The sequence below is a fragment of the Saccopteryx bilineata genome, chromosome 2 (genome assembly GCF_036850765.1).
Source record: "Saccopteryx bilineata isolate mSacBil1 chromosome 2, mSacBil1_pri_phased_curated, whole genome shotgun sequence".
In the NCBI taxonomy this organism is placed as follows: domain Eukaryota; kingdom Metazoa; phylum Chordata; class Mammalia; order Chiroptera; family Emballonuridae; genus Saccopteryx; species Saccopteryx bilineata.
This window is the reverse complement of record NC_089491.1, coordinates 82,779,420-82,806,610: the sequence shown is the minus strand read 5'-3', so window position 1 is coordinate 82,806,610 and position 27,191 is coordinate 82,779,420. Positions and strand designations below refer to the sequence as shown.

The window sequence follows — 27,191 nt, the reverse complement described above, 5'->3', positions numbered from 1 at the left end:
ATGTCACATTGAATATATTTTAACACATATTTTAGTATTAGTTTTTAATTGATCTTATTTTTATTTCTTATAGCTCATAGTAAAATGAGTGGTGCAAGCAAGAAAAAAACTCGTCTATATTCGGAGGAATATTTAAAATTTGGGTTCATACCCGCTGTTCACGATGAGCAGATTCCTTTTTGTCTTTTATGCCAGCAATGCTTGACCAACGAATCAATGAAACGAGGTTGTCTTGAGGCGCATTTGAAGGCGAAACATAGTGCTCATATTAATTCAGATTTGAGTTACTTTAAAACTTTAAAGAAAAATTTTGAAAAAAGAACTACATTAAAGTCTCTATTTACTGCTCATACTTCAACTAATAATCGTGTTCTTGAGGCTAGTTATCAAATTTCTTTATTCATCGCTAAAACTGGAGAAAATCACACTATAGGAGAGAATTTAATAAAACCATCAATATCAGCATTTCTTAAAACGGTTCTTGAAAAAGATGACAAAGATGTAAAAGCTATGCCACTCAGTAACAATACTGTTAGCAGAAGAACAGACAAAATGAGTGAGGATATTGAAAAACAACTTATTGAAAAGCTGAAAACAAGAAAATTCTCCTTGCAAATGGATGAATCAACTTTGAGAGACAGTGAGGCAGTATTGATAACTTATGTAAGATACATTGATAAAGAACATTTTGCTGAAGAAATGTTGTTCTGTAAAAGATTAGAAAGCACCACTACCTCCAAAGATATATAATAAGCTAAAAAAACTACTTAGATGTTAATGATATACCAATGAAAAATATAACATCTTGTGCTGCAGATGGTGCTCCCAATATGATGGGCAAGAAAAATGGCTGCTTAAAATTGATGAAAGATGCAAATCCAGAAATGATTCTTGAGCATTGTGTTATTCATAGGGAAAACTTGGTAGCTAAAAACATCTCGCCTGTTCTGAATGAAGTATTACATACAGTAATAAAGTGTGTTAATGCTATTAAAGCTAGTGCCAAATATGAGTGTCTTTTCAAGCTATTTTGTGAAGAACAAAATGAAGACCATGTGAGACTTTTACTTCATACTGAAGTCAGATGGCTATCTAAAGGAAACTGTTTGAAAAGATTTATGGAACTGTTTGATACTCTTAGTGATTTTTTAAGCGACAAACCTGAAATGAAGTATCTGTTAACAATAGATGGTAAAGTATTTGTGAGTTATTTAGCCGATATCTTTGAAAAACTAAATATATTAAATAAGCAACTTCAAGGAACAAATAAAATTCTTGTCGACGCAAAAACAAAGATATTTGGTTTCATTACCAATCTTGAGTTATGTCAGAAACATATTAACAACAAAAACTTTAAACAGTTTCATTGGCTCCAAAAATGTGAAATAACTGATACCGCTTTACTTGTTATTGTCAATCATTTGAATATTCTATCGGCCGATTTAAAAGAAAGATTTTCTGATTTAAAACAAATTGATTTCCCAACATGGATGATGCAGTCAATGTTAGTGGATTTGTCTGATATATCAAATATGCAGTATCAAGAAGAACTCGCAGAATTGCAAAATGATGAGTCAGTTAAAGCTTTATTTAATATCAAAGGAGCGATGGCATGGCTTTGTGAGGAAACAGAAATCAAATACCCAAATTCAACCAAATGTGCAAGAAAACTATTTCTACCATTTCCATCTTCATTTTTAGCTGAATGTGGATTTAGTGCTTTAAATGATTTACTGGTAAAAAAAAAAAAAGAAATCAGCTGGATATAACACAATGTGGAGACTTGAGACTAAAGCTAACCAAATTGGAACCTAATATAAAATCTCTGTGCAGCAAGCATCAAGCACAAGGATCACACTAAATTAAAATAATAAATTAATATAGAAAAATATTAAAATTATTTTAATATTTGGAAAATATTAAAATTATTTGGAATTTAAATTTGTTTTTCATTATATGTTTTGAAATTTTACTTACTGTGTTTTGTTAACAATTTCATAGTGATTTCTTCCTAAAATCTATCATTTATGTTTATTAAGTGAACAAATCAATTTTTTAATGTTAAAAATTATGTAGGTTACATAGGGGGGGGACATAAAAATTTTAGAAAGGTTAAGGTGGGGCATGGCACAAAAAAAGGTTGGGAAACACTGCTCTAGACTCATACTGGCCAACGAGTAAAAAACAAACACATGGGGCACCAAAACCCACTCACATGTTCCTCCCATTCCACAACCAGGAAAATCTTTCTGTTTTTTTCCTAGATTCAAAGGTCCACTACTCTTAGTCCCTTCTGTATGCCTCTATTTCCACTGCCTGCCTTCTTTCTGCAATCACGTGGCCTCTCTTTCCTGGAACAACGTGGTATACTCCTCTTCAAAATGGCCTCCTAGCTCCACCTTTTAAAACCTTTTGGCGCAAAAACCGCTCCTTCAGCACACATTAGCATAACCAAGCCCCTTCCCAAGCATGAAGGTAATTAATATTATCACCTAGGCAACAGCCATTCACATGGGCAGTGCCATCTTTAACAATCAAGTGAGCAAAACCAAATAGCACAAATTTTATAACTTATTTGCCCAACACCTACTTAGTTACCTTTCTGCAATTGTCTCGCTTTTTGGTCAATTCAATATCAGAGCATTTATGTTTTGCCACTTCCTTGGGTTTTCTTATAACTGCAAAACACCTGCTGCCTTTCACTGTAAACCAATATGCAGACAAAATTTGCATTGAGATAATGTGCTTTTAATCTGATGTCCAGCCTTTTGAGAAGGCAGAGGGCTTCAGACTTAAACTTTGCCTATTAACATCTTTTTTTTTTCAGGTGGGGCCTTTTATAGTGATTTCAAAGTGGTTAGTAACAGTTAAAAGCAAAAATATATGTAATTAGCCAAGCAAGGATGGAGGCTGTAAAGCTTTTTCGAAATTGTCTTCAAAGACTTTGACATATGTCCCCTCAGGTTGTCCAGTCAGGTTGTTTCATCCTAGAGATCATTTGATTTATATCAAGACATCTATTCTAGTCCCAGATTTTATGAGTGATCCATCATGCCATCTAATACTGCAAAACAATTTTTTAGCCAAGTATTTGTGGAGGAGAAACAAAATCAAATTATGTAAGATACATTATGTAACGTTAAACACCCTCCACAACTCCTTTTACTTTCCCCATTGTTAGTAATAAATTCATTTCTATGAGATTAGTTTTATATGAAAATGGTCATTATTCTGCTGGTCAATGCTACCTGGCATTAAAGGGACAGTTGGGGTTATTTTGGAATTAGGGAGCGGCAAAGAGGGTGCATTGGCTACAAAAACAGGCAGTAATATTAATACATCAGAGCATTAAGAATATTAGGATCCTGACCAGGTGGTGACATAGTGGATAGAGTGTTGATCAGGAATGCAGAGGGCTCAGGTTCAAAACCCCAAGGTCACCAGCTTGAGCGCAGGCTCATCTGGCTTGAGGTCAGGCTCACCAGCTTGAGTATGGAATCATAGACATGACCCCATGGTTGCTGGCTTGAGCCCAAAGGTTGCTGGCTTGAGCTCAAGGTTGTTGCCTTCAGCAAGGGGTCACTTGCTCTGCAGCCTGAGAAAATAACAGTTATTAACCCGAGCTATTTTGGCTACCTTGAGAGAGAACATCCCATTGTCTTTCCTTGGAATAACAGGCCCCCGATCATAGATCTCATTGTAAGTAATAGGTTTATCAATATATTGAAGCAGAGTATGATTCTGGAGACTTTCTAGAGGAATACAGACACCTACAAATCATGGTGTAATTTGTTGTACATAAGTTCCTCCTGTAAGACAGAAGTAAAAAAATATAAGTGTATATTTAGCTAGGTACATACACCCAAATGTTCTCATCCCATTTAAAGGGGGTGAGCAGGCAGTGGTGCAGTGGATAAAGTGTCAGCTTGGGATGCTGAGGACCCTGGTTCAAAACCCTGAAGTTGCCTTGTAGAAGTTGCTTCTTGTATGTGCCTTGACCAGGAAGCACTAGCAAACCAGCTTGAGAGTGAGGTCACCAGCTTGAGTGTGAGATCATAGATATGACCCATGGTCACTGGCTTGAGCCCAATGGTTGCTGGCTTGAGCCCAAGGTTGCTGGCTTGAGCCCAAGGTTACTCTCAGATCTTTCTAGGGTGGTGGCCAAATAATTCAGGTCAAATTGTAATGTCCAAGACAAGTATGAAAGGCAATATGAGTGCCCCTGCAGCAGCTTGCCTTAGCACTCAATCAACTAAATTACTTTTTCTGGCAACATCAGTACGCTCCTTTTGATATCTGGGCCAGTGCATTACTGCTTCTTATAGGGGGACCTGAACCACCTTTAATATATTTAGAATTTTGACAGCATGCTTAATATCCTTTTTATTGATAGTCAGTAGTCCCCGTTTTTTTTTTTTCCCATATTGCACTGTATGCATGTAAAATTAGGAAAGCCTATCATGAGTAAGTATATTACCTCTTCTGTGATAACAACTCTAGTGACCTTGTTAATGTGATTAGTTCAGGCTTTTGGGCAGAGAAGTTCCTGGTGGTAGAGCATTTGCTTATACTAAACCTTCAAGATGTATAGCTGCGTACTCAGCTTTTCTGCTCCCATCTCTTATAAAACTGCTTGCATCAGTGTATAAAGTTCAATCTGCCTCTTCAAGGGGATGATCCTGTGGATCTACTCCACTGTAATAAATTACATCAGTGACTTCAATGCAGTCAAGTATTAATGGGAGAGCATGGAGTTCTCTCAAGAGGGAGGCAGGGATGAGATAGTTCCCCATTAGCCCCAGAGTAAGCCACAGATTTCCCTTTTGGTCTGTGGCTTGACGGTGTACATAAATGGTGATAGGATGCCCTAAACAAAACTTTTCAGCCTCTTGTGACAATTCGTAGGTAGCCACTACAGCTCTTAAGCATGCAGGCCATTCTGTGGAAGTATGGTCCTATCTGCCAGTATGGTCTTAGGCAAATAGGCAATGGGTTGTGTAACATCTCCTAGCATCTAAGACAATACTCCAAGGGTAATTCCCTGCCTTTCAGGGATATGTAGTTGAAAAAAGTGTTCATAAATTTGGAAGTCCTAAGGCCAGTGTGGAGGCTAAGTGTGCTTTAAGTCTCAAAAGCCTGAGTGCATTCTTTTGTTTATTTCACAGGGCTAAATTCTGGCCCTTTTAAAACCTCATGTAAAAGTTTTGCAATAAGCCCAAAGGAAGGATTCCAAAGATGACAGTAACCTGCCATTCCTATTAAACCTTGTAACTACTCTCTTGTAGTGGGAACTTTCTACTGTATTATAACCTTTCTCCTGTTTCCCATTAGGCTTCTTTCCTTGGGTTCTAGTAAAAATCCAAGAAACTTTACTGCCTGTTGGCAGATCTGGGCTTTCTGTGCCAATACCTTGTAGCCACAGGATGCTAAATATGATAATTCAAGGTGGCTCTAGTATTGGCTCAGCTTTGTCAGAATGATGGCCCAGTGATCAGGAGGTTGTCTACATATTGCCACAAGACACCTTCTTCAAATTTCAGGTCTTTCAAATCTTGACTTAGGAGCTCACTGAAAATCATAAGTGAGTCCTTAAATTCCTGTGGCAACACCATCCAGCAGTATTGAGTCTTGGCCTTGGATTGTGGGTGTTGCCATTCGATGGTAAACAAGGGCTGGGAGTCTCAAACTACCGGAATACAGAAAAAAGGCATCCTTCAAATCTAATACTGAATTCCAGTGACTGTACTCTGGTATGTTGTTAACCAATGCCTAAGAATTAGGGACTGTAGGATGAATATCTTGAACCGTATCATTTATAGTCTTTAAGTCTTGTACAAGCTGGTATTCATCAGAATGAGGTTTCTTTACAGATAAGGACAAGTGACAAGCCCTAATGTGTCCATATTCTTCAAATTTCTGAATGAGAGAGCATATACCTTCTAAGGTTTCATTTCACAAAGAATATTGCTACTTGTTTGATTTCTTGCCCCAAGCATTATTTCAATTTTGACTGGGACTTGCCTGTTTGCTCACCTTGGCGATTCTGAAGTCCATACCACTGGATTTACCTGCTCCTGCAGCTCCTTCCACCAAGGACATTCTGAAGTATTGAAATTTTTCCATGGTTTCATTAGCAACTGCCAGGCATATTCTGGCAGAATCTGAAAGTGCAACTGCTGCTGTTCAGGCACAAAAGTAATTTGTGCACACAGCTTGGCAAGTAAATCTCATCCTAATAATGGAACCGGGCATAAACAAATATACAGAAACTTCTGAGTCTGTATAGTGTCCCCAACAGTACATTGTAATGACTCAAGGAAGAATTGGTTCTGAGGCTTCCCGGAGATCCCGGTGACAGTTACTGCCGGTCAGGAAGCACTGGTAGCCCTGGCCGGTTGGCTCAGTGGTAGAGGATTGGCCCAGCGTGTGGAAGTCCCGGGTTCGATTCCCGGACAGGGCACACAGGAGAAGCGCCCTTCTGCTTTTCTACCTTTCCCCCTCTCCTTTCTCTCTCTTCCCCTCCCACAGCCAAGGCTCCATGGGAGCAAAGTTGGCCCCGGCACTGAGGATGGCTCCATGGCCTCTGCCTCAGGTGCTAGAATAGCTCCAGTTGCAACAGAGCAACGCCCCAGATGGGCAGAGCATCTCCCCCTAGTAGGCATGCAGGGTGGATCCCATCGGGCGAATGCGAAAGTCTGTCTGCCGCCCACCACTTCTCACTTCAGAAACACACACACACACACACACACACACACACACAGCACTGGTCATGCGCTATTATTATTAACAACCAAGTAAGTGGCATCGATATCACTAAGAAAGTCGACAGCCTTATGTCCCGCTGGTAGTTTTACTTGATGTTTCTGGGCGATAACATTGATAGGTTGCTGTAATGAAAGAACTTCTGGGGTTCACCATTTATTGTCTGAATCTTCTCCCTTGCCTACTAGCACCTTTGCGTCTCCAGACCTGGGACTTTGATACCTCTTTTGGGGCACTCATTCTTCCAATATCCTTTTCCCTTGCGATATACACACTGATCATTACCAAGACTGTTTGACAGGGTGACTCGCTGGCCGGTGTCCTCTTCCTTGCCGCTGAGTTCTGCTAACTTGGCTGAGAAAAATGGTGGCCCCTTGTGTCTCCCAATGTTCCCAGCTATTGCACACCTTGAAAACGAAAATTTTCTAGGGCCCTAGGGACACAGGAACAGTTCGTGCAGCGCTGGGAAGCTTCGACCGGCCGGGGCGACTTCCCCTGCCGGCGACTACGGGAAATCTTTTAAGTCTGAGTGCACGACCACGCCCAGTACCCTGCTCTGCTTGCCGCCGCCTGAGAAAGATTTCCGCTGCATTGGTATCTATGGAAGCCCCGCAAACAATCACAGGCCTAGAAATGCGAACCGTGGTGGGCCGGTAGAAGATTGGTCCTCTGTGCAGGCAGCGGGGCGCCCTTGCTGCCCCACAGTCTGAAAACGTCCCGCTGTCCCTCGCGCCGGTTGTCGGGAGCCATCTGGCTGCCGCTTTTATATCGTCTCTGCCATTCCCGAACTGCAAGGGAGGGGGGTGGGGGGTAGGGAAGGAGGGAGGGGGTGGGGGAGTGGGGAGAGGGTGGGTGGGGGAGGGATGGTGGAGGGGGGAGGGGGTGGGGGAGTGGGGAGAGGGTGGGTGGGGGAGGGATGGCGGAGGGGGGAGGGGGTGGGGGAGGGGGAGGGGGTGGGGGTAGGGGTAGGGGTGGGGGTGGGAGAGGGGTGGTGGAGGGGGCGGGGTGGTGGAAGGGGGAGGAGGCGTGCGGGGGAGGGGAGGATGGCATGAGGGGGAGGGGTGAAGGAGGCGGGGGGGGGGGGGGGGCCGGGGCCCCCAGGGGGACTTCACTAACAACAGCTCAAAACCTGACACCTAAGCTTAGTTTCAAAAAACTTTCATTTTGCAATTTACAAGTGTAAATGGACATGGACAAATCCTAAGCTGTTCTGTAAAAGGCAGTGCTGTCAGGTCAAGAGCTCCTGGTTGAAGACTGCCTGAAGAGAAGCCATGGTCAGCATTGTTTTTTCCCACAGGCATGGGCTGAGAGAGCTTCAGATTTGAAGGTATCCTGTAAGTCTGTTAAGGAAGGAAAAGTTCCTGAGGATTTCCATGTGGACTGCTGTCCAGGCACATGTGCTGTACAATTTGTACTCCAAGTTCAGTGCAATCCTCAAGTAATATTTCTTTAGGTTCAGCACTGCAGTCATGCTTCCCCACATGAAGTTGCTCATGAGGACCATAGGTAGGAGGGGGTGGGAGGGGGGATGGGGGTGGGTGGGGGAGGAGTGTGGGTGGGGGTGAGGGGTGGTGGGGGGAGGGTGGTGTGGGGAAGTTTGGGGGTGGGGGAGGGGAGTGGGGTGAGGTGTGGGGGAGGGTTTGGGTAGGGGGAGAGGTAGGGGGAGGGGTGGAGGAGGGGTGGGTGGGGGAGGAGTGTGGGTGGGGTTGAGGGGTGGTGGGGGGAGGGTGGTGTGGGGAAGTTTGGGGGTGGGGGAGGGGAGTGGAGTGAGGTGTGGGGGAGGGTTTGGGTAGGGGGAGAGGTAGGGGGAGGGGTGGAGGAGGGGTGGGTGGGAGGAGGGGTGGGGGAGGGTGGTTTGGGAATGGGGATGGGGTGGGGGTGGGGTGGGGTTGGGGGTGGGGAGGGGTGGTGGAGGGGGAGGAGTGGTGGAGGGGGCGGGGTGGTGGAAGGGGAAGGGGGCGTGCGGGGGAGGGGAGGATGGCATGAGGGGGTGGTGGGGGGAGGGTGGTGTGTGGGAGTTTGGGGGTGGGTGAGGGGAGTGGGGTGAGGTGTGAAGGAGGGTTTGGGTGGGGGAGAGGTGGGGGGAGGGGTTGAGGAAGGGAGGGGGAGGGTGCTTTGGGGAGGAGGATGGGGTGGGGGTGGAGTTGGGGGAGGGGTGGTGGAGGGGGAGGGGTGGTGGAGGGGGCGGGGTGGTGGAAGGGGGAGGGGGCGTGCGGGGGAGGGGAGGATGGCGTGAGGGGGAGGGGGGATGGAAGCAGGGGGGGGCCCGGGGACCCCCAGGGGGACTTCACTAACAACAGCTGAAAACCTGCCACCTAAAATTAATTTCAAAATACTTTCATTGTACAATTTACAGGGTAAATCGACATGGACAAATCGGCAGCTGTTCTGTAAAAGGCCGTGCTGTCAGGTCAAGAGCTCCTGGTTGAAGACTGCCTGAAGAGAAGCCATGGTCAGCATTGTTTGTTCCCACAGGCACGGGCTGAGAGAGCTTCAGTTTTGAAGGTATCCTGTAAATTTGTTAAGTAAGGAAAAGTTCCTGAGGATTTTTACGTGGACTGCTGTCCAGGCACATGTGCTGTATAATTTGTCCTGCAAGTTCAGTGCAATCCTCAAGTAATATTTCTTTAGGTTCAGCACTGGAGTCATGCTTCCTCATGTGAAGTTGTTCGTGAGGACCATATGTCCGAGGGGGGTGAAAGGGGGGTGGGGGGGTGGGGGAGGAGTGTGGGTGGCGTTCAGGGGGTGGTGGGGGGAGGGTGGTGAGGGGGCGTTTGGGGGTGGGGGAGGGGAGTGGGGTGAAATGTGGGGGAGGGTTTGTGTGGGGGGAGAGGTGGGGGGAGGGGTGGAGGAGGGGTGGGTGGGGATGAGAAGGTGGTGAAGGGAGGGTGGTGTGGGGAAGTTTGTGGGTGGGGGAGGGGAGTGGGGTGAGGTGTGGGGGAGGGTTTGGGTGAGGGGAGAGGTGGGGGGGAGGGGAGAGGAGGGGTGGGTGGGAGGAGGGGTGGAAGAGGGTGGTTTGGGGAGGGGGATGGGGTAGGGGTGCGGTGGGGGTAGGGGTGGGGAGGGGTGGTGGAGGGGGAGGGGTGGTGTAGGGGGCGGGGAAGTGGAAGGGGGAGGGGGCATGCGGGGGAGGGGAGGATGTCATTAGGGGGAGGGGGGGAAGGAAGCAGGGGGGGGGGCCCCGGGGCCCCCAGGGGGACTTCACTAACAACAGCTCAAAACCTGCCACCTAAAATTAATTTCAAAAAGCTTTCATTGTGCAATTTACAAGTGTAAATCGTCATGGACCAATAGGCAGCTGTTCTTTAAAAGGCAGTGCTGTCAGGTCAAGAGCTACTGGTTGAAGACTGCCTGAAGAGAAGCCATGGTCAGCATTGTTTGTTCCCACAGGCACGGGCTGAGAGAGCTTCAGTTTTGAAGGTATCCTGTAAGTCTGTTAAGGAAGGAAAAGTTCCTGAGGATTTCCATGTGGACTGCTGTCCAGGCACATGTGCTGTATAATTTGTCCTGCAAGTTCAGTGCAATCCTCAAGTAATATTTCTTTAGGTTCAGCACTGGAGTCATGCTTCCTCATGTGAAGTTGTTCTCGAGGACCATATGTCCGAGGGGGGTAAAAGGGGGGTGGGAGGGTGGGGGAGGTGTGTGGGTGGGGTTGAGGGGGTGGTGGGAGGGAGTTTGGGGGTGGGGGAGGGGAGTGGGATGAGATGTGGGGGAGGGTTTGTGTGGGGGGAGAGGTGGGGGAAGGGTGAAGGAGGGGTGGGTGGGGGCGGAGTGTGGGTGGCGTTGAGGGGGTGGTGAGGGGAGGGTGGTGTGGGGAAGTTTGGGGGAGGGGGAGGGGAGTGGGGTGAGGTGTGGGGGAGGGTTGGGTGGGAGGAGAGGTGGGGGGAGGGGGGAGGAGGGGTGGGTGGGACGAGGGGTGGAAGAGGGTGGTTTGAGGAGGGGGATGGGGTTGGGGTGGGGTGGGGGTGGGGGTGAGGAGGGGTAGTGGAGGGGGAGGGGTGGTGGGGGGGCGGGGTGGTGGAAGGAAGAGGGGGCATGCCGGGGAGGGGAGGATGGCATGAGGCGGTGGTGGGGGGGAGGGTGGTGTGTGGGAGTTTGGGGGTGGGTGAGGGGAGTGGGGTGAGGTGTGAAGGAGGGTTTGGGTGGGGGGAGAGGTGGGGGGAGGGGTGGAGGAGGGGAGGGGGAGGGTTGTTTGGGGAGGAGGATGGGGTGGGGTTGGGGTGGGGGAGGGGTGGTGGAGGGGGAGGGGTGGTGGAGGGGGCTTGGTGGTGGAAGGGGGATGGGGCGGGCGGGGGAGGGGAGGATGGCATGAGGGGGAGGGGAGATGGAAGCAGGGGGGGGCCGAGGCCCCCAGGGGGACTTCACTAACAGCTCAAAACCTGCCACCTAAAATTAATTTCAAAAAACTTTCATTGTGCAATTTACAAGTGTACATGGACATGGACAAATCGGCAGCTGTTCTTTAAAAGGCAGTGCTGTCAGGTCAAGAGCTCCTGGTTGAAGACTGCCTGAAGAGAAGCCATGGTCAGCATTGTTTGTTCCCACAGGCACGGGCTGAGAGAGCTTCAGTTTTGAAGGTATCCTGTAAATTTGTTAAGGAAGGAAAAGTTCCTGAGGATTTCCACGTGGACTGCTGTCCAGGTACTTGTGCTGTATAATTTGTCCTGCAAGTTCAGTGCAATCCTCAAGTAATATTTCTTTAGGTTCAGCACTGGAGTCGTGCTTCCTCATGTGAAGTTGTTCGCGAGGAGCATATGTCCGAGGGGGGTGAAAGGGGGGTGGGGGGGTAGGGGAGGAGTGTGGGTGGGGTTGAGGGGGTGGTGGGGGGGAGTTTGGGGGTGGGTGAGGGGAGTGGGGTGAGGTGTGAAGGAGGGTTTGGGTGGGGTAGAGGTGGGGGGAGGGGTGGAGTAGGGGAGGGGGAGGGTGATTTGGGGAGGAGGATGGGGTGGGGGTGTGGGTGGGGGAGGGGTGGTGGAGGGGGAGGGGTGGTGGAGGGGGCTTGGTGGTGGAAGGGGGAGGGGGCGTGCAAAGGGAGGGGAGGATGGCATGAGGGGGAGGGGAGATGGCAGCAGGGGGGGCCCCGGGGCCCCCAGGGGGACATCACTAACAACAGCACAAAACCTGCAACCTCAAATTAATTTCAAAAAGCTTTCATTGTGCAATTTACAAGTGTACATGGACATGGACAAATCGGCAGCTGTTCTTTAAAAGGCAGTGCTGTCAGGTCAAGAGCTCCTGGTTGAAGACTGCCTGAAGAGAAGCCATGGTCAGCATTGTTTGTTCCCACAGGCACGAGGTGAGAGAGCTTCAGTTTTGAAGATATCCTGTAAATTTGTTAAGGACGAAAAAGTTCCTGAGGATTTCCACGTGGACTGCTGTCCAGGCACATGTGCTGTATAATTTGTCCTGCAAGTTCAGTGCAATCCTCAAGTAATATTTCTTTAGGTTCAGCACTGGAGTCATGCTTCCCCACGTGAAGTCTTTCTCGCCCATGATTTCCTTCAGGGCTGTCTCCAAATGGCACATTTGCTGATAGAGTTCCATATAGAGATTCTCAGCGATGGTCTCATTCCAGCCAGTGCTAGAGAAATTTCTTGTCAAGATATCAAAGATCTGCTGGAGCATCTCATGCATGACCCAAACAGTTTCCTCCTTCTGAGAAACTGCTGTGGTCCTTTAATCTTTCAGGGACCTCAAAGTCCATCCTGTCCTCGAGGCAATATTGAAGGTTTCTATTCAACATCCATAGAAGCCTCTGACTGGCTAAATTGCTCCTTCTTTGTTGGTATCGGAGCAATTCATAGTTCACTGCAAGAGCTGTGGTGGTGAAGAAACACAAAAGTAGAATGGCCTGGAGGATGCATCCGTTGGTCATAATGACTATAATAACACAGTGATTTCGACTTCCCCCAGGCACAAGGCACAAATCTTCAGTCTTGGAGGGTTTGGTGACAATTCCTTTCAAGAGTGTGAGCTTTACATATAGGGCCAGGGCCAACCTTTTATACTTTAATAGTTGACATACCAACACTACTGTGAAGAGTAGTTTAAATAGTTGACATATACAATACAACACTTACCAGAGTTATAAGAAGTTTTAAGAGAAGCCACTGGAGGATTTTTAGGTAAGGTTGAATTACTTGATTTTTCTTTTGGAGGTGGGGAGAGACACTTAGAGACCCTTTGTCATTAGCAGTAAGTGATGGAAGGAAGGAAATATAAAGAACAGTGAGGGGATTTACCAATAGCTCTGCTGCTAGATGATGAATTCATTTATGTGGAACCTCTTTTCTAGCATTTGAGATGATACTAAAAAATAAAATTCTACAATTTTAGAGAGAGCTGTGCATCAGTTTTTATTGCTTATGATGACTTAAATATTTCCTATAGAGAGGGACAATTATTTCTGTCATACCAATTGCAGTAGAGGGTTGGAAATATGTGGGTAAATGGGGACTTACAAACCCGAAGCAACTCTGAGTTCCAGGTTTCACATCATCAGTAGATGTCCTCACTTCTAATCTTTGCACCAGGCTCAACATTGTATCACAAATAGCCCTACATTCCCAGTCATAAATAGAGGGCTGTATGGTATCAGCTCTCCCCAGAAAATGACTAATTGTTGATGTCTGAACTGCCGGTAAAACATTACTTGTGCTTGACAAGGATAGGGGCATTGGGGATTTTGTAGGTGCTGCTGGCCTGGTTAACCTGGGTGCCTTCCTTTGTCATGTGTCTTATATAGAGAACATAGGAGTTTCCCATTTCTGAATGGTTCCCTTTCTGCATTTACTACATGTACATTTTTTTTTTTTACTACATGTGTCCATCCACCAGGAAGGTCAAGGATAGGGCCATTGGGTGTTTTGCAGGTGCTGCTGGCCTGGTTAAGCTGGGTGACTCTCTGAACCCAGGTTTCTAGGCTGTCTAAGGCCTTCTCTTTGTGCATGTGTCTTATATAGAGAACATAGGAGTTTTCCAACTCTGAATGGTTCCCTTGCTTTCTAATTCTGCTTTTGATTTCCTTTATGCATTCCCTACATGTGTTTTTTTGTTTGTTTGTTTTTTTACTACATGTGTTTTGAGCCTTGAGTCTAGACCATATAGTTTTCACTATTGCCCCATGTCGACCGAGTCTTTTGAAGGTTTTTCTGATTGAACCCCATAAGGAAACTAATCGATATACAGTATATATATTTTTGTACTGTATTTATATCTATGCTTTCTACATTAAAAATAAAAGTGTAAAACTTACTCATTTAGTGAAAGATTAAGAACTAAAGAAAACTTTAAGCTAAAGTTAAATTTACAAGGTATTGACAAAATTTAATATAAATAAAATGACAATTTAATTGATATTTGATTTAATTTTAATTTTGGTTGATTTAAATTTATAAGTAATTTTGCAGAACGTTTTTTTTCTTTAAGTGAGAGGATGCGAGATAATGAGACAGACTCCTACATGTACCTTGACCACGACTCACCCAGAAAACCTGTCTGGGGCTGATGCTTGAACCAATAGAGCCACTGCTGTAGTAACAGGGAGAGATGGGGAAGAGGAAGGAAGAGAAAGGTAGACAGTTGTTTCTCTCATGTGCCCTGACCAAGAATCGAACCTGGGACATTCATACAGCAGACTGATGCTCTATCCACTATACCACCACCTGGTCAGGCCTTTCTTTTCAATATAGCATTTAACATAACTGATTCTAATTTTGTTGAGCATTTTTAGGTTTCTTTCTCCATAAAATTCTAGATACCAGAGAGTAGGGACTTTATTTGTTATGTTCACCTCCATATACCGAGGGCAACGTACAACCTGGCTTAGAGAGAGTCAATATTAACTTAAAATTTGAATATAATATTATGGATAAATAAATTATGCCATCCATTCTTTAAGCAAGTTGTACAACTGACTTTGTTTCTATTTAGAGTATAAGAAGGTTACTGTCATAAATATTTAATATACACAAATTTACTCCAAATTAAATATGTAAAACATTTATATAAACAAAAACAATTCAAACCTTATAAATAAACATTTGAATATTTAAATATTTAAATAAATATAAATAAATAGATAAACACATCAGCCTGAACCTCTGTAAGGCACTAGTGCCTGTAGAGGTAAAGATGATGTAACATAATATTCCTGGAAACATTCAATAGAATGATTTTATCCATGTCATGATTACAGCAGACACAAGAGGAAGCTTAGGCATGGCAGAACTCAGAAAATGCGAGTCCCATTGGTCAGTGAGACTCAATTCCACGTGGAACCAGGTCGCATTCCTTACTCCTTAATCTTGCCTCCAAGTTTGCTGATAAGGACAAGGATCTCATGATGCCTGCTCTGACAATCTCCCACGCACAAGGGCTGTGATTCTTCTCTTGCAAGTAGAGAGTGATTCTCTGGAAGTAGTTCCTCACAGCCAGGAATGAATCCTGCTTCATCAGGTGAGTCATTTCCGTCCCCACTTCTCCTGTCAAAGAAGCTTTTGGGTGGCTCAGCTGCTGAAAAAGTACAGTGCACAGCTGGTCCAGGAGGGTCGTAACCCAAGCAGCAAACAAGTCCTCTGTTGTGAAGAGTTGAAAGGTCTGCACCATCATTTCATGGACAACAGAGATGGCTTCAGCCTTCTGGACATGGCTCCCACCAAACACCTGCTGGGGGAAGCCAAAATCGGTTCTCTCCTTCAGGCAGGAGCAAAGGGAGATTCTCCTCATTTGTCTCAGAAGCATCAATGTACTACTGATAACCAGGCTGTGGGTCTAAGGCAGGTCACTGCCCAGACTGCAGATGGGGTTGCAGCTGAGCACCACCACAGCCACCAGGAAAGACATGGATAGGGCCATTGGGGATCTTACAGGTGCTGCTGGCCTGGTTAAGGTGGGTGAAACTCTGAACCTTGGTCTCTAGGCTGTCTAAGACCTTCCTTTTTGCATGTGTCTTAAATAGAGAACATAGGAGTTTTCTATTTCTGAATGGTTCCCTTTCTGCATTTACTTACATGTACATTTTTTTTTTTACTACATATGTCCTTCCACCTGTAAGGTCAAGGATAGCGCCATTGGGGATTTTGCAGGTGCTGCTGGCCTGGTTAATTGGGTGCCTTCCTTTGTGCATGTGTCTTATATAGAGAACATAGGAGTTGTCCATTTCTGAATGGTTCCCTTTCTGCATTTACTACATGTGTATTTTTTTTTTTTACTAAATGTGTCCTTCCACCAGGAAGGTCAGGATAGGGCCATTGGGGAACTTGCAGGTGCTGCTCGACTGGTTAAGCTGAGTAACACCCTGAACCTTGTTCTCTAAGCTGTCTAAGACCATCCTTTTTGCATATGTCTTATATAGAGAACATAGGAGTTTTCTATTTCTGAATGGCTCCCTTCCTGCATTTGATACATGTGCCTTTTTTTTTTTTTTACTACATGTGTCCTTCCATGAGGAAGGTCAAGGATAAGGCCATTGGGGAACTTGCAGGTGCTGCTGGCCTAGTTAAGCTCGGTGACACTCTGAACCTTGGTCTCTAGGCTAAGACTTTTTTTTTGCATGTGTCTTATATAGAGAACAAAGTTTTCCATTTCTGAATGGTTCCCTTCCTGCATTTACTATATGTGCATTTTCTTTTTTTTTCTACATGTGTCCTTCCACCAGGAGGGTCAAGGATAGGGCCATGGGGATACTTGCAGGTGCTGCTGGACTGCTTAAGCTGGGTGACACTCTGTACCTTGGTCTCTAGGCTGTCTAAGACCATCCTTTTTGCAATTGTCTTAAATAGAGAACATAGGAGTTTTCCATTTCTGAATGGTTCCCTTTCTGCATTTACTACATGTGCATTTTTTTTTTTACTACATGTGACCTTCTACCAGGAAGGTCAAGGATAGGGCAATTGGGGAACTTGCAGGTGCTGCTCGACTGGTTAAGCTGGGTGACACTCTGAACCTTGGTCTCTAGGCTGTCTAAGACCTTCCTTTTTGCATGTGTCTTAAATAGAGAACATAAGAGTTTTCCCTTTTCTGAATGGTTCCCTTTCTGCATTTACTACATGTGCATTTTTTTTTACTACATGTGTTTTGAACTTTGTGTTTAGACCATATATTTTTCACTATTGCCCCATGTCGACCGAGTCTTTTGAAGGTTTTTCTAATTGAACCCCATAAGGAAACTAATCGATATACAGTATATATATTTTTGTACTGTATTTATATCTATTCTTTCTACATTAAAAACAAAAGTGTAAAACTTACTCATTTAGTGAAAGATTAAGAACTAAAGAAAATTTTAAGCTAAAGTTAAATTTACAAGCTATTGACAAAATTTAATATAAATAAAATGACAATTTAATTGACATTTGATTTAATTTTAATTTTGGTTGATTTAAATTTATAAGTAATGGTGAAAAATGTTTTTTTCTTTGAGTGAGAGGATGCGAGATAATGAGACAGACTCCTACATGTACCTTGACCAAGACTCACCCAGAAAACCGATCTGGGGCTGATGCTTGAACCAATAGAGCCACTGCTATAGTAAGAGTGAGAGATGGGGAAGAGGAAGGAGGAGAAGGGAGGGGGAAGTGGGGTGAGTGGGGGACAGGGATAAGTAGGGGAGGGGGGGAAGGGAGGAGGGGGGAGGGGGGAGGTGGGGTGGGATGGGGGGATGGGGCAGGATGGGACCCCAGGGACCCCGGGGGGACTCCACTAACAACAGCTCAAAACTTGCCACGTAGGCTTAGTTTCAAAAAACTTTTATTTTGCAATGTAGAAGTGTACATGCACATGGACAAATCTTTAACTGTTCTTTAAAAGGCAGTGCTGTCAGGTCAAGAGCTACTGGTTGAAGACTGCCTGAAGAGAAGCCATGGTCAGCATCGTTTGTTTCCACAGGCACGGGCTGAGAGAGCTTCAGTTGTGAAGGTATCCTGTAAGTCTGTTAAGGAAGGAAAAGTTCCTGAGGATTTCCATGTGAACTACTGTCCAGGCACATTTACTGTACAATTTGTCCTCCAAGTACAGTGCAATCCTCAAGTAATATTTCTTTAGGTTCAGCACTGTAGTCATGCTTCCCCACGTGAAGTCTTTCTCGCCCTTGATTTTCTTCAGGGCTGTCTCCAAATGGCACATCTGCTGATAGAGTTCCATATAGAGATTCTCAGCGATGGTCTCATTCCAGCCAGTGCTAGAGGAATTTCTTGTCAAGATATCAAAGATCTGCTGGAGCATCTCATGCATGACCCAAACAGTTTCCTCCTTCTGAAACTGCTGTGGTTGTTTAATCTCCTCAGGGACCTCAAAGTCCATCCTGTCCTCGAGGCAATATTGAAGGTTTCTATTCAACATCCATAGGAGCCTCTGACTGGCTAAATTGCTCCTTCTTTGTTGGTATCGGAGCAATTCATAGTTCACTGCAAGAGCTGTGGTGGTGAAGAAACACAAAAGTAGAATGGCCTGGAGGATGCATCCGTTGGTCATAATGACTATAATAACACAGTGATTTCGACTTCCCCCAGGCACAAGGCACAAATCTTCAGTCTTGGAGGGTTTGGTGACAATTCCTTTCAAGAGTGTGAGCTTTACATATAGGGCCAGGGCCAACCTTTTATACTTTAATAGTTGACATACCAACACTACTGTGAAGAGTAGTTTAAATAGTTGACATATACAATACAACACTTACCAGAGTTATAAGAAGTTTTAAGAGAAGCCACTGGAGGATTTTTAGGTAAGGTTGAATTACTTGATTTTTCTTTTGGAGGTGGGGAGAGACACTTAGAGACCCTTTGTCATTAGCAGTAAGTGATGGAAGGAAGGAAATATAAAGAACAGTGAGGGGATTTACCAATAGCTCTGCTGCTAGATGATGAATTCATTTATGTGGAACCTCTTTTCTAGCATTTGAGATGATACTAGAAAATAAAATTCTACAATTTTAGAGAGAGCTGTGCATCAGTTTTTATTGCTTATGATGACTTAAATATTTCCTATAGAGAGGGACAATTATTTCTGTCATACCAATTGCAGTAGAGGGTTGGAAATATGTGGGTAAATGGGGACTTACAAACCCGAAGCAACTCTGAGTTCCAGGTTTCACATCATCAGGTAGATGTCCTCACTTCTAATCTTTGCACCAGGCTCAACATTGTATCACAAATAGCCCTACATTCCCAGTCATAAATAGAGGGCTGTATGGTATCAGCTCTCCCCAGAAAATGACTAATTGTTGATGTCTGAACTGCCGGTAAAACATTACTTGTGCTTGACAAGGATAGGGGCATTGGGGATTTTGTAGGTGCTGCTGGCCTGGTTAACCTGGGTGCCTTCCTTTGTGCATGTGTCTTATATAGAGAACATAGGAGTTTCCCATTTCTGAATGGTTCCCTTTCTGCATTTACTACATGTACATTTTTTTTTTTTTACTACATGTGTCCATCCACCAGGAAGGTCAAGGATAGGGCCATTGGGTGTTTTGCAGGTGCTGCTGGCCTGATTAAGCTGGGTGACTCTCTGAACCTTGGTCTCTAGGCTGTCTAAGGCCTTCTCTTTGTGCATGTGTCTTATATAGAGAACATAGGAGTTTTCCAACTCTGAATGGTTCCCTTGCTTTCTAATTCTGCTTTTGATTTCCTTTATGCATTCCCTACATGTGTTTTTTTTTTGTTTGTTTTTTTACTACATGTGTTTTGAGCCTTGAGTCTAGACCATATAGTTTTCACTATTGCCCCATGTCGACCGAGTCTTTTGAAGGTTTTCTGATTGAACCCCATGAGGAAACCAATCGATATACAGTATATATATTTTTGTACTGTATTTATATCTATTCTTTCTACATTAAAAATAAAAGTGTAAAACTTATTTAGTGCATAAGAACTAAAGAAAATTTTAAGCTAAAGTTAAATTTACAAGGTATTTACAAAATTTATTATAAATAAAATGACAATTTAATGGCATTTGATTGAATTTTCATTTTGGTTGATTTAAATTTATAAATAATTTTGCAGAACGTTTGTTTCTTTGAGTGAGAGGATGCGAGATAATGAGACAGACTCCTACATGTACCTTGACCAAGACTCACCCAGAAAACCTGTCTGGGGCTTTTGCTTGAACCAATAGGGCCACTGCTGTAGTAAGAGGGAGAGATGGGGAAGAGGAAGGAGGAGAAAGGTAGACAGTTGCTTCTCTCATGTGCCCTGACAAAGAATCAAACCTGGGACATTCATAGACCAGACTGATGCTCTATCCACTCTACCACCACCTGGTCAGGTCTTTCTTTTCAATATAGCATTTAATATTACTGATTCTAATTTTGTTGAGAATTTTTAAGTTTCTTTCTCCATAAAATTCTAGATACCAGAGAGTAGGGACTTTATTTGTTATGTTCACCTCTATATACTGAGGACAACGTACAACCTGGCTTAGAGAGAGTCAATATTAACTTAAAATTTGAATATGGAGATGATGTCAGAGTAATGGTGGTGTAGGAAGCGATACCGATAAATCTCCCCTAAAACTCAACAAGACCTTCAACCAGAAACAGAAAAACCTATACTTGGAGCCTCCAGATGCTTCGCAATACACCAAAAGGTATGGTCGAGTGAAAAATTGGCTAAATATATAACCAAACCCCGAAGGAAATAGGGAGTAAGAAATGCTCCGCTTTCCTCACTAACCTAAACATGGCGGCTTTCTCTGGTAACTGTGAATATAGAAACTGAGGCAGGCAATGGGGGTGAATAGATCCAGGCCGCGGCACAAATGGCCAACCAGGCTGTGGCACGGAGATCCAAGCCGAGGAAAAACTGATCCTGTGGCAACCCGGGCAATACAAGCTAACCCTCGCGCCAAACCCAAACAAAGAAAGACAAGCGGGGCAGCCATTTTACCCGATCTCCTGGTCGGCATGCGCAGTTAGTTGGCGAGAGATTTCTTCCTAAGCTCTGGGAGTGGGTGCCCGTGTTACCCCACAGAGAGGCAGAGTCAGAGGCCTTTCTGTGGGCCAAAAGCAGAATCTCTGGGCAGCTCCAGTGCCCTGCGAAAGCCGCACACGGGAGGGAGCTAGAACTAATTCCAACAGTGGAAATTTTCCGTGCTGGTGGGGGTTTCACTCAGAGGGAAACGCGGCCAGCCTCATATCCTGGTCTGCACGCGCAGATAGTAAGCGAGAGATTCCTCCGAGTGCCTTGGCAGTGTGCGCCCATGTTATCGCACAGAGGGGCAGAGTCAGGGGCCTTTGTGTGGACCAAAAGCGGAATCTCAGGCCGCCCCAGCGCCTTGCAAAAGCCGCGCACGGGGACGGAGCGAGAGCCAATTCCAACGCTGCAACTTTTCCATGCGGTTGAGGGTTTCACTCAGAGCGTGAGACTGCTGGCCAGATATCCTGGTCTGCGTGCGCAGATAGTGAGTGAGAGTTTCCTCCAAGCACCCCAGAAGTGGGTGCCCGCCTGTGTTACCGGACAGAGTGGCAGAGCCAGAGGTCTTTGAGTGGGCGGAAACCCCGCCTGATTGTGCTAGCAGCTCTGACTGACTGAGCCTTAACCAGAGCCCTGTCCTGAGTGGAAATAGAGTGGGGAGTTGCTAGCTCTTTGAGCCTCTTACTATCCAGGCAGAGGCAGCAGCAACCCCATAGCTGGATTATCAGGCTACTAATTGAGGAAGGAAAGACTAGGAGAAAGGCTCCAGGAACATGGACTCTCTCACTGTCGGAGCCTATAAATGCTAATGAGCCTCGACTGCCAACGAGACTAAAGCACAATACATGACATTGCAATAGAGACTTATCAACTGCAAACCTCTACCTGAGCGTGCCAAAGGGGCAGAACCTGGGGTACAGAGTCACCGACCAGGAAGAGGGAGAGAAAAGAAAAAGCAAGAAGATAACCTCTCAAAATCAAGAATAATCTGCTGACTTTATAACCTATCCCATTTTATTATATTTGTTCGTTTGTTTCTCTTATCTTCATTCTTGATATTTTTTTTCCTCCTCCAATTTGGCCGATTAACTCTCTGCTGGTCTTACTCTCTCCTTTCCTTGAACTACATTACTCATAAGTGTTACATCTCCCATTATCTTTTCTCTCCTCTTCCTTTCCCTCTATGAGGGTTGCACTCCAAAACCCTTAACTCTCTCTCTCTCTCTCTCTCCTCTTTTTTCTTTTTCCTTCTTTTAGTGGTTCCCTCTTTTTTTCTCTCTCTCTCTTTCTTTTCTCCCTCTATATTAGTTTCTTCCTTTCTCCTTTACATCTCCTCTCATTCAAACCTCAATAACAAACAAATTATCTTATCTGGGACTCAAACTTATGTTTGTGGCATTTTGGGGGTTTTTTACTTCACCTTTTTAACTCACTAGCAGTGCTCCCATCCCTGGCTCTCCATTTTATCTAGTTCTTGTTCCACTAAATACAATAGTTATTTTTTAATTTGTCCCCCCATTTTTCTGTTTTCTTCTTATTCCTCTCATCATAACTCTTAGATAACCAACACCTAAAAGCAAATCATTTTATTCTTGACCCAAATTTTTTCCTTATTTGCTTTTTGTGGGTCCATACCCCCTTCTTTTTTCTTTTTTTTTCCCCTTTATTACTCTTCCCCAATTCAGGCCCTTCATTACAGGCATTTTTTGTTATAATTCACAGTTAACCACAAGATTTTCTCAAGAAAGAGGGGAGAGGAGAGGAGAGCAAAAAGGAGGAGGGGAATAATTTCCTTTTTTTAAATTTTTTTATTTTATTTTTCTTTATTTCATTATTAATTTAAAAAAAACAACTCTTCGATTTTTTATTTTTTTAACTTTTTATTCTTTATTAAATCTCATTAATACTATCAACAAAACCACCCTCAGATGCCATTAAGGAAGAGAAAATCGAATATCATGGATACAAAAGAAAGAGAGGTAACACAGCTAAATGAGGAAAAATCTATGGAGAAAAAATTTAATATATTGGAAACCTTGGAGCTAAATGACAGAGAATTCAAGATAGAAATCCTAAAAATCCTCTGAGATATACAAGAAAACACAGAAAGGCAATTTAGGGAGCTCAGAAAAGAACTCAATGAACACAAAGAATATATGTCCAAGGAAATTGAAACTATAAAAACAAATCAAACAGAGATGAAAAACTCAATTCACGAGCTGAAAAATGAAGTAACAAGCTTAGCTAATAGAACAGGTCAGATAGAAGAGAGGATTAGTGAAATAGAAGACAAGCAACTTGAGGCACAACAGAGAGAAGAAGAAAGAGACTCAAAAATTTAAAAAAATGAGATAGCTTTACAAGAATTATCTGACTCCATCAAAAAGAATAACATAAGAATAATAGGTATATCAGAGGGAGAAGAGAGAGAAAATGGAATGGAGAACATACTCAAACAAATAATAGATGAGAACTTCCCAAGCCTGTGAAAGAACTAAAGCTTCAAGTTCAAGAAGCAAACAGGACTCCGAGTTTTCTTAACCCCAACAAACCTACTCTAAGGCACATCATAATGAAATTGGCACAAACCAATGGCAAAGAAAAAATTCTCAAGGCAGCCAGGGAAAAGAAGAATACAACATATAAAGGAAGGCCCATTAGATTATCATCAGATTTCTCAGCAGAAACTCTACAAGCTAGAAGAGAGTGGACCCCAATATTTAAAGTCCTGAAAGAGAGGAACTTTCAGCCACGAATACTATACCCATCAAAGCTATCCTTCAAATATGAAGGAGAAATAAAAACATTCACAGATACAGAAAAGATTAGGGAATTTATCATCAGAAAACCCCCACTCCAGGAATTACTAAAGGGGGTTCTCCAATCAGATACAAAGAACAAAAAAAAAAACAGAGCCACAAGTAAAAGCTCCAAGAGGAACACAATAAAACCAAATTTAAACTGTAACAACAACAAAAAGAAAGAGGGGGAGAAGATGGAGATTAACAGTAGCAAAGGACGATGAAGTGCAAAAGGACTCACAACATAGTTCGCTACAATGAACAGGGTAGGGACCCTTTTCATTACTCAAAGGTAACCACCATTGAAAAAAACCACCAAGAAGCACAGGAGATAAAAAAGACAGCAACAGAGGAAAGATGTGTGGAATACAACCAAATAAAAACAAAAGATAGAAAAATGAAAGAGAAGGATCAAACAAGACACAAAACTAACAGAAAGCAAGATATAAAATGGCAATAGGGAACTCACAAGTGTCAATAATTACACTAAATGTAAACGGATTAAACTCACCAATAAAAAGGCACAGAGTAGCAGAATGGATTAAAAAAGAAAATCCAACTGTATGCTGCCTACAGGAAACTCATCTAAGTAACAAGGATAAAAACAAATTCAAAGTGAAAGGCTGGAAAACAATACTCCAAGCAAATAACATCCAAAAAAAAGCAGGTGTAGCAATACTCATATCTGATAATGCTGACTACAAGACAGCAAAAGTACTCAGAGACAAAAATGGCCATTTCATAATGGCTAAGGGGACACTGAATCAAGAAGACATAACAATTCTTAATATATATGCACCAAACCAAGGAGCACCAAAATATATAAGACAGCTACTTATTGACCTTAAAACAAAAACTGTCAAATATACAATCATACTTGGAGACCTCAATATACTGCTGACGGCTCTAGATCGGTCATTCAAACAGAGAATCAACAAAGACATAGTGGCCCTAAACAAAACACTAGAGCACCTGGATATGATAGACATTTACAGGACGGACATTTCATCCCAAAGTGACTGAGTATACATTTTTCTTCAGTGTACATGGATCATTCTCAAGAATTGACCATATGTTGGGCCACAAAAACAACACCAGCAAGTTCAGAAAAATTGAAGTTGTACCAAGCATATTTTCTGATCATAAAGCCTTGAAACTAGAATTCAACTGCAAAAAAGAGGAAAAAAATCCCACAAAAATGTGGAAACTAAACAACATACTTTTAAAAAATGAATGGGTCAAAGAAGAAATAAGTGCAGAGATCAAAAGATATATACAGACTAATGAAAATGATGATACGACATATCAGAATCTATGGGATGCAGCAAAAGCAGTGATAAGAGGGAAGTTCATATCACTTCAGGCATATATGAACAAACAAGAGAGAGCCCAAGTGAACCACTTAACTTCCCACCTTAAGGAACTACAAAAAAGAAGAACAAAGAAAACCCAAAACCAGCCAAAGAAAGGAGATAATAAAAAATCAGAGCAGAAATAAATGAATTAGAGAACAGAAAAACTATAGAAAAATTAATAGAACAAGGAGCTGGTTCTTTGAAAAGATCAACAAAATTGACAAACCCTAGGCAAGACTTACCAAGGAAAAAAGAGAAAGAACTCATATAAACAAAATCCAAAATGAAAGAGGAGAAATCACCACGAACGTCGTAGATATACAAAGAAGTATTGTAGAATACTATGAAAAACTTTATGCCACTAAATTCAACAACCTAAAAGAAATGGATAAATTCCTAGAACAATACAACCTTCCTAGACTGAGTCAAGAAGAAGCAGAAAGCCTAAACAGGCCTATTAGTAGAGAAGAAATAGAAAAAACCATTAAAAACCTCCCCAAAAATAAAAGTCCAGGCCCTGACGGCTATACCAGCGAATTTTATCAAACATTCAAAGAAGACTTGGTTCCTATTCTACTCAAAGTCTTCCAAAAAATTGAAGAAGAAGCAATACTTCCAAACACATTTTATGAGGCCAACATAACCCTCATACCAAAACCAGGCAAGGATGGCACAAAAAAAGAAAACTACAGACCAATATCTCTAATGAATACAGATGCTAAAATACTAACCAAAATACTAGCAAATCGAATACAACAACATACTAAAAAAATAATAAATCATGATCAAGTGTTATTCATCCCAGAATCTCAAGGATGGTTCAACATATGTAAAACGGTTAACGTAATACACCATATCAACAAAACAAAGAACAAAAACCACATGATCTTATCAATAGACGCAGAAAAGGCTTTCGATAAAATACAACACAATTTTATGTTTAAGACTCTCAACAAAATGGGTATAGAAGGAAAATATCTCAACATGATAAAGGCCATATATGATAAACCATCAGCTAACATCATATTAAATGGCACTAAACTGAAGGCTTTCCCCTTTAAATCAGGAACAAGACAGGGTTGTCCACTCTCTCCACTCTTATTTAATGTGGTACTAGAGGTTCTAGCCAGAGCAATCAGACAAGACAAAGAAATAAAAGGCATCCATATCGGAAAAGAAGAAGTAAAGGTATCACTTTTTGCAGATGATATGATCCTATACATCGAAAACCCCAAAGAATCCACAAAAAGACTCCTAGAATCAATAAGCCAACACAGTAAGGTCGCAGGATACAAAATTAACATACAGAAGTCAATAGCCTTTCTATATGCCAACAATGAAACATTTGAGAACGAACTCAAAAGAACAATCCCCTTCACAATTGCAACAACAACAACAAAATACTTAGGAATAAACATAACAAAGAATGTAAAGGACTTATATAATGAAAACTATAAACCATTGTTAAGGGAAATCGAAAAAGATATAATGAGATGGAAGAATATACCTTGTTCTTGGCTAGGAAGAATAAATATAATCAAGATGGCCATATTACCCAAAGCAATATACAAATTTAATGCAATTCCCATCAAAATTCCAATGACATTTTTAAAAGAAATGGAGCAAAAAATCATCAGATTTATATGGAACTATAAAAAACCCCGAATAGCCAAAGCAATCCTAAAGAAAAAGGATGAAGCTGGGGACATTACAATACCTGACTTAAAACTATATTATAGGGCCACGACAATCAAAACAGCATAGTATTGGCAGAAAAATAGACACTCAGACCAATGGAACAGAATAGAAAACCCAGAAATAAAACCACATATATATAGTCAAATAATTTTTGATAAAGGGGCCAAGAACACACAATGGAGAAAAGAAAGCCTCTTCAATAAATGGTGCTGGGAAAACTGGAAAACCACATGCAAAAGAATGAAACTGGACTACAGTCTGTCCCCCTGTACTAAAATTAACTCAAAATGAATCAAAGATGTAAACATAAGACCTGATACAATTAAGTGCATAGAAGAAGACATAGGTACTAAACTCATGGACCTGGGTTTTAAAGAGCATTTTATGAATTTGACTCCAATGGCAAGAGAAGTGAAGGCAAAAATTAATGAATGGGACTACATCAGACTAAGAAGTTTTTGCTCAGCAAGAGAAACTGATAACAAAATAAACAGACAGCCAACTAAATGGGAAATGATATTTTCAAACAACAGCTCAGATAAGGGCCTAATATCCAAAATATACTAAGAACTCATAAAACTCAACAACAAACAAACAAACAATCCAATAAAAAAATGGGAAGAGGACATGAACAGACACTTCTCCCAGGAAGAAATACAAATGGCCAA

The 27,191-nt window shown here is 43.0% G+C and overlaps 1 protein-coding gene and 2 pseudogenes across 1 annotated transcript; all 3 read right to left on the bottom strand.

Moving 5' to 3' along the window:
* Positions 1–12,069: 12,069 nt before the first annotated feature.
* LOC136322876 (interferon beta-like) lies at positions 12,070–12,637 on the bottom strand (annotated as a pseudogene).
* Positions 12,638–14,997: 2,360 nt separating this feature from the next.
* LOC136322875 (interferon alpha-2-like) lies at positions 14,998–15,618 on the bottom strand (annotated as a pseudogene).
* Positions 15,619–17,590: 1,972 nt separating this feature from the next.
* LOC136322877 (interferon beta-like) lies at positions 17,591–18,234 on the bottom strand. Its single transcript, XM_066254749.1, has one exon. It carries the CDS (start codon positions 18,232–18,234, stop codon positions 17,668–17,670), a length of 567 nt encoding a protein of 188 aa, XP_066110846.1. The 3' UTR covers positions 17,591–17,667.
* Positions 18,235–27,191: the final 8,957 nt, after the last annotated feature.

Excerpts from the sequence above, each read along its gene's own strand:
- LOC136322877 (XM_066254749.1), bottom strand. The coding sequence starts at position 18,234 with ATGACCAACGGATGCATCCTCCAGGCCATTCTACTTTTGTGTTTCTTC.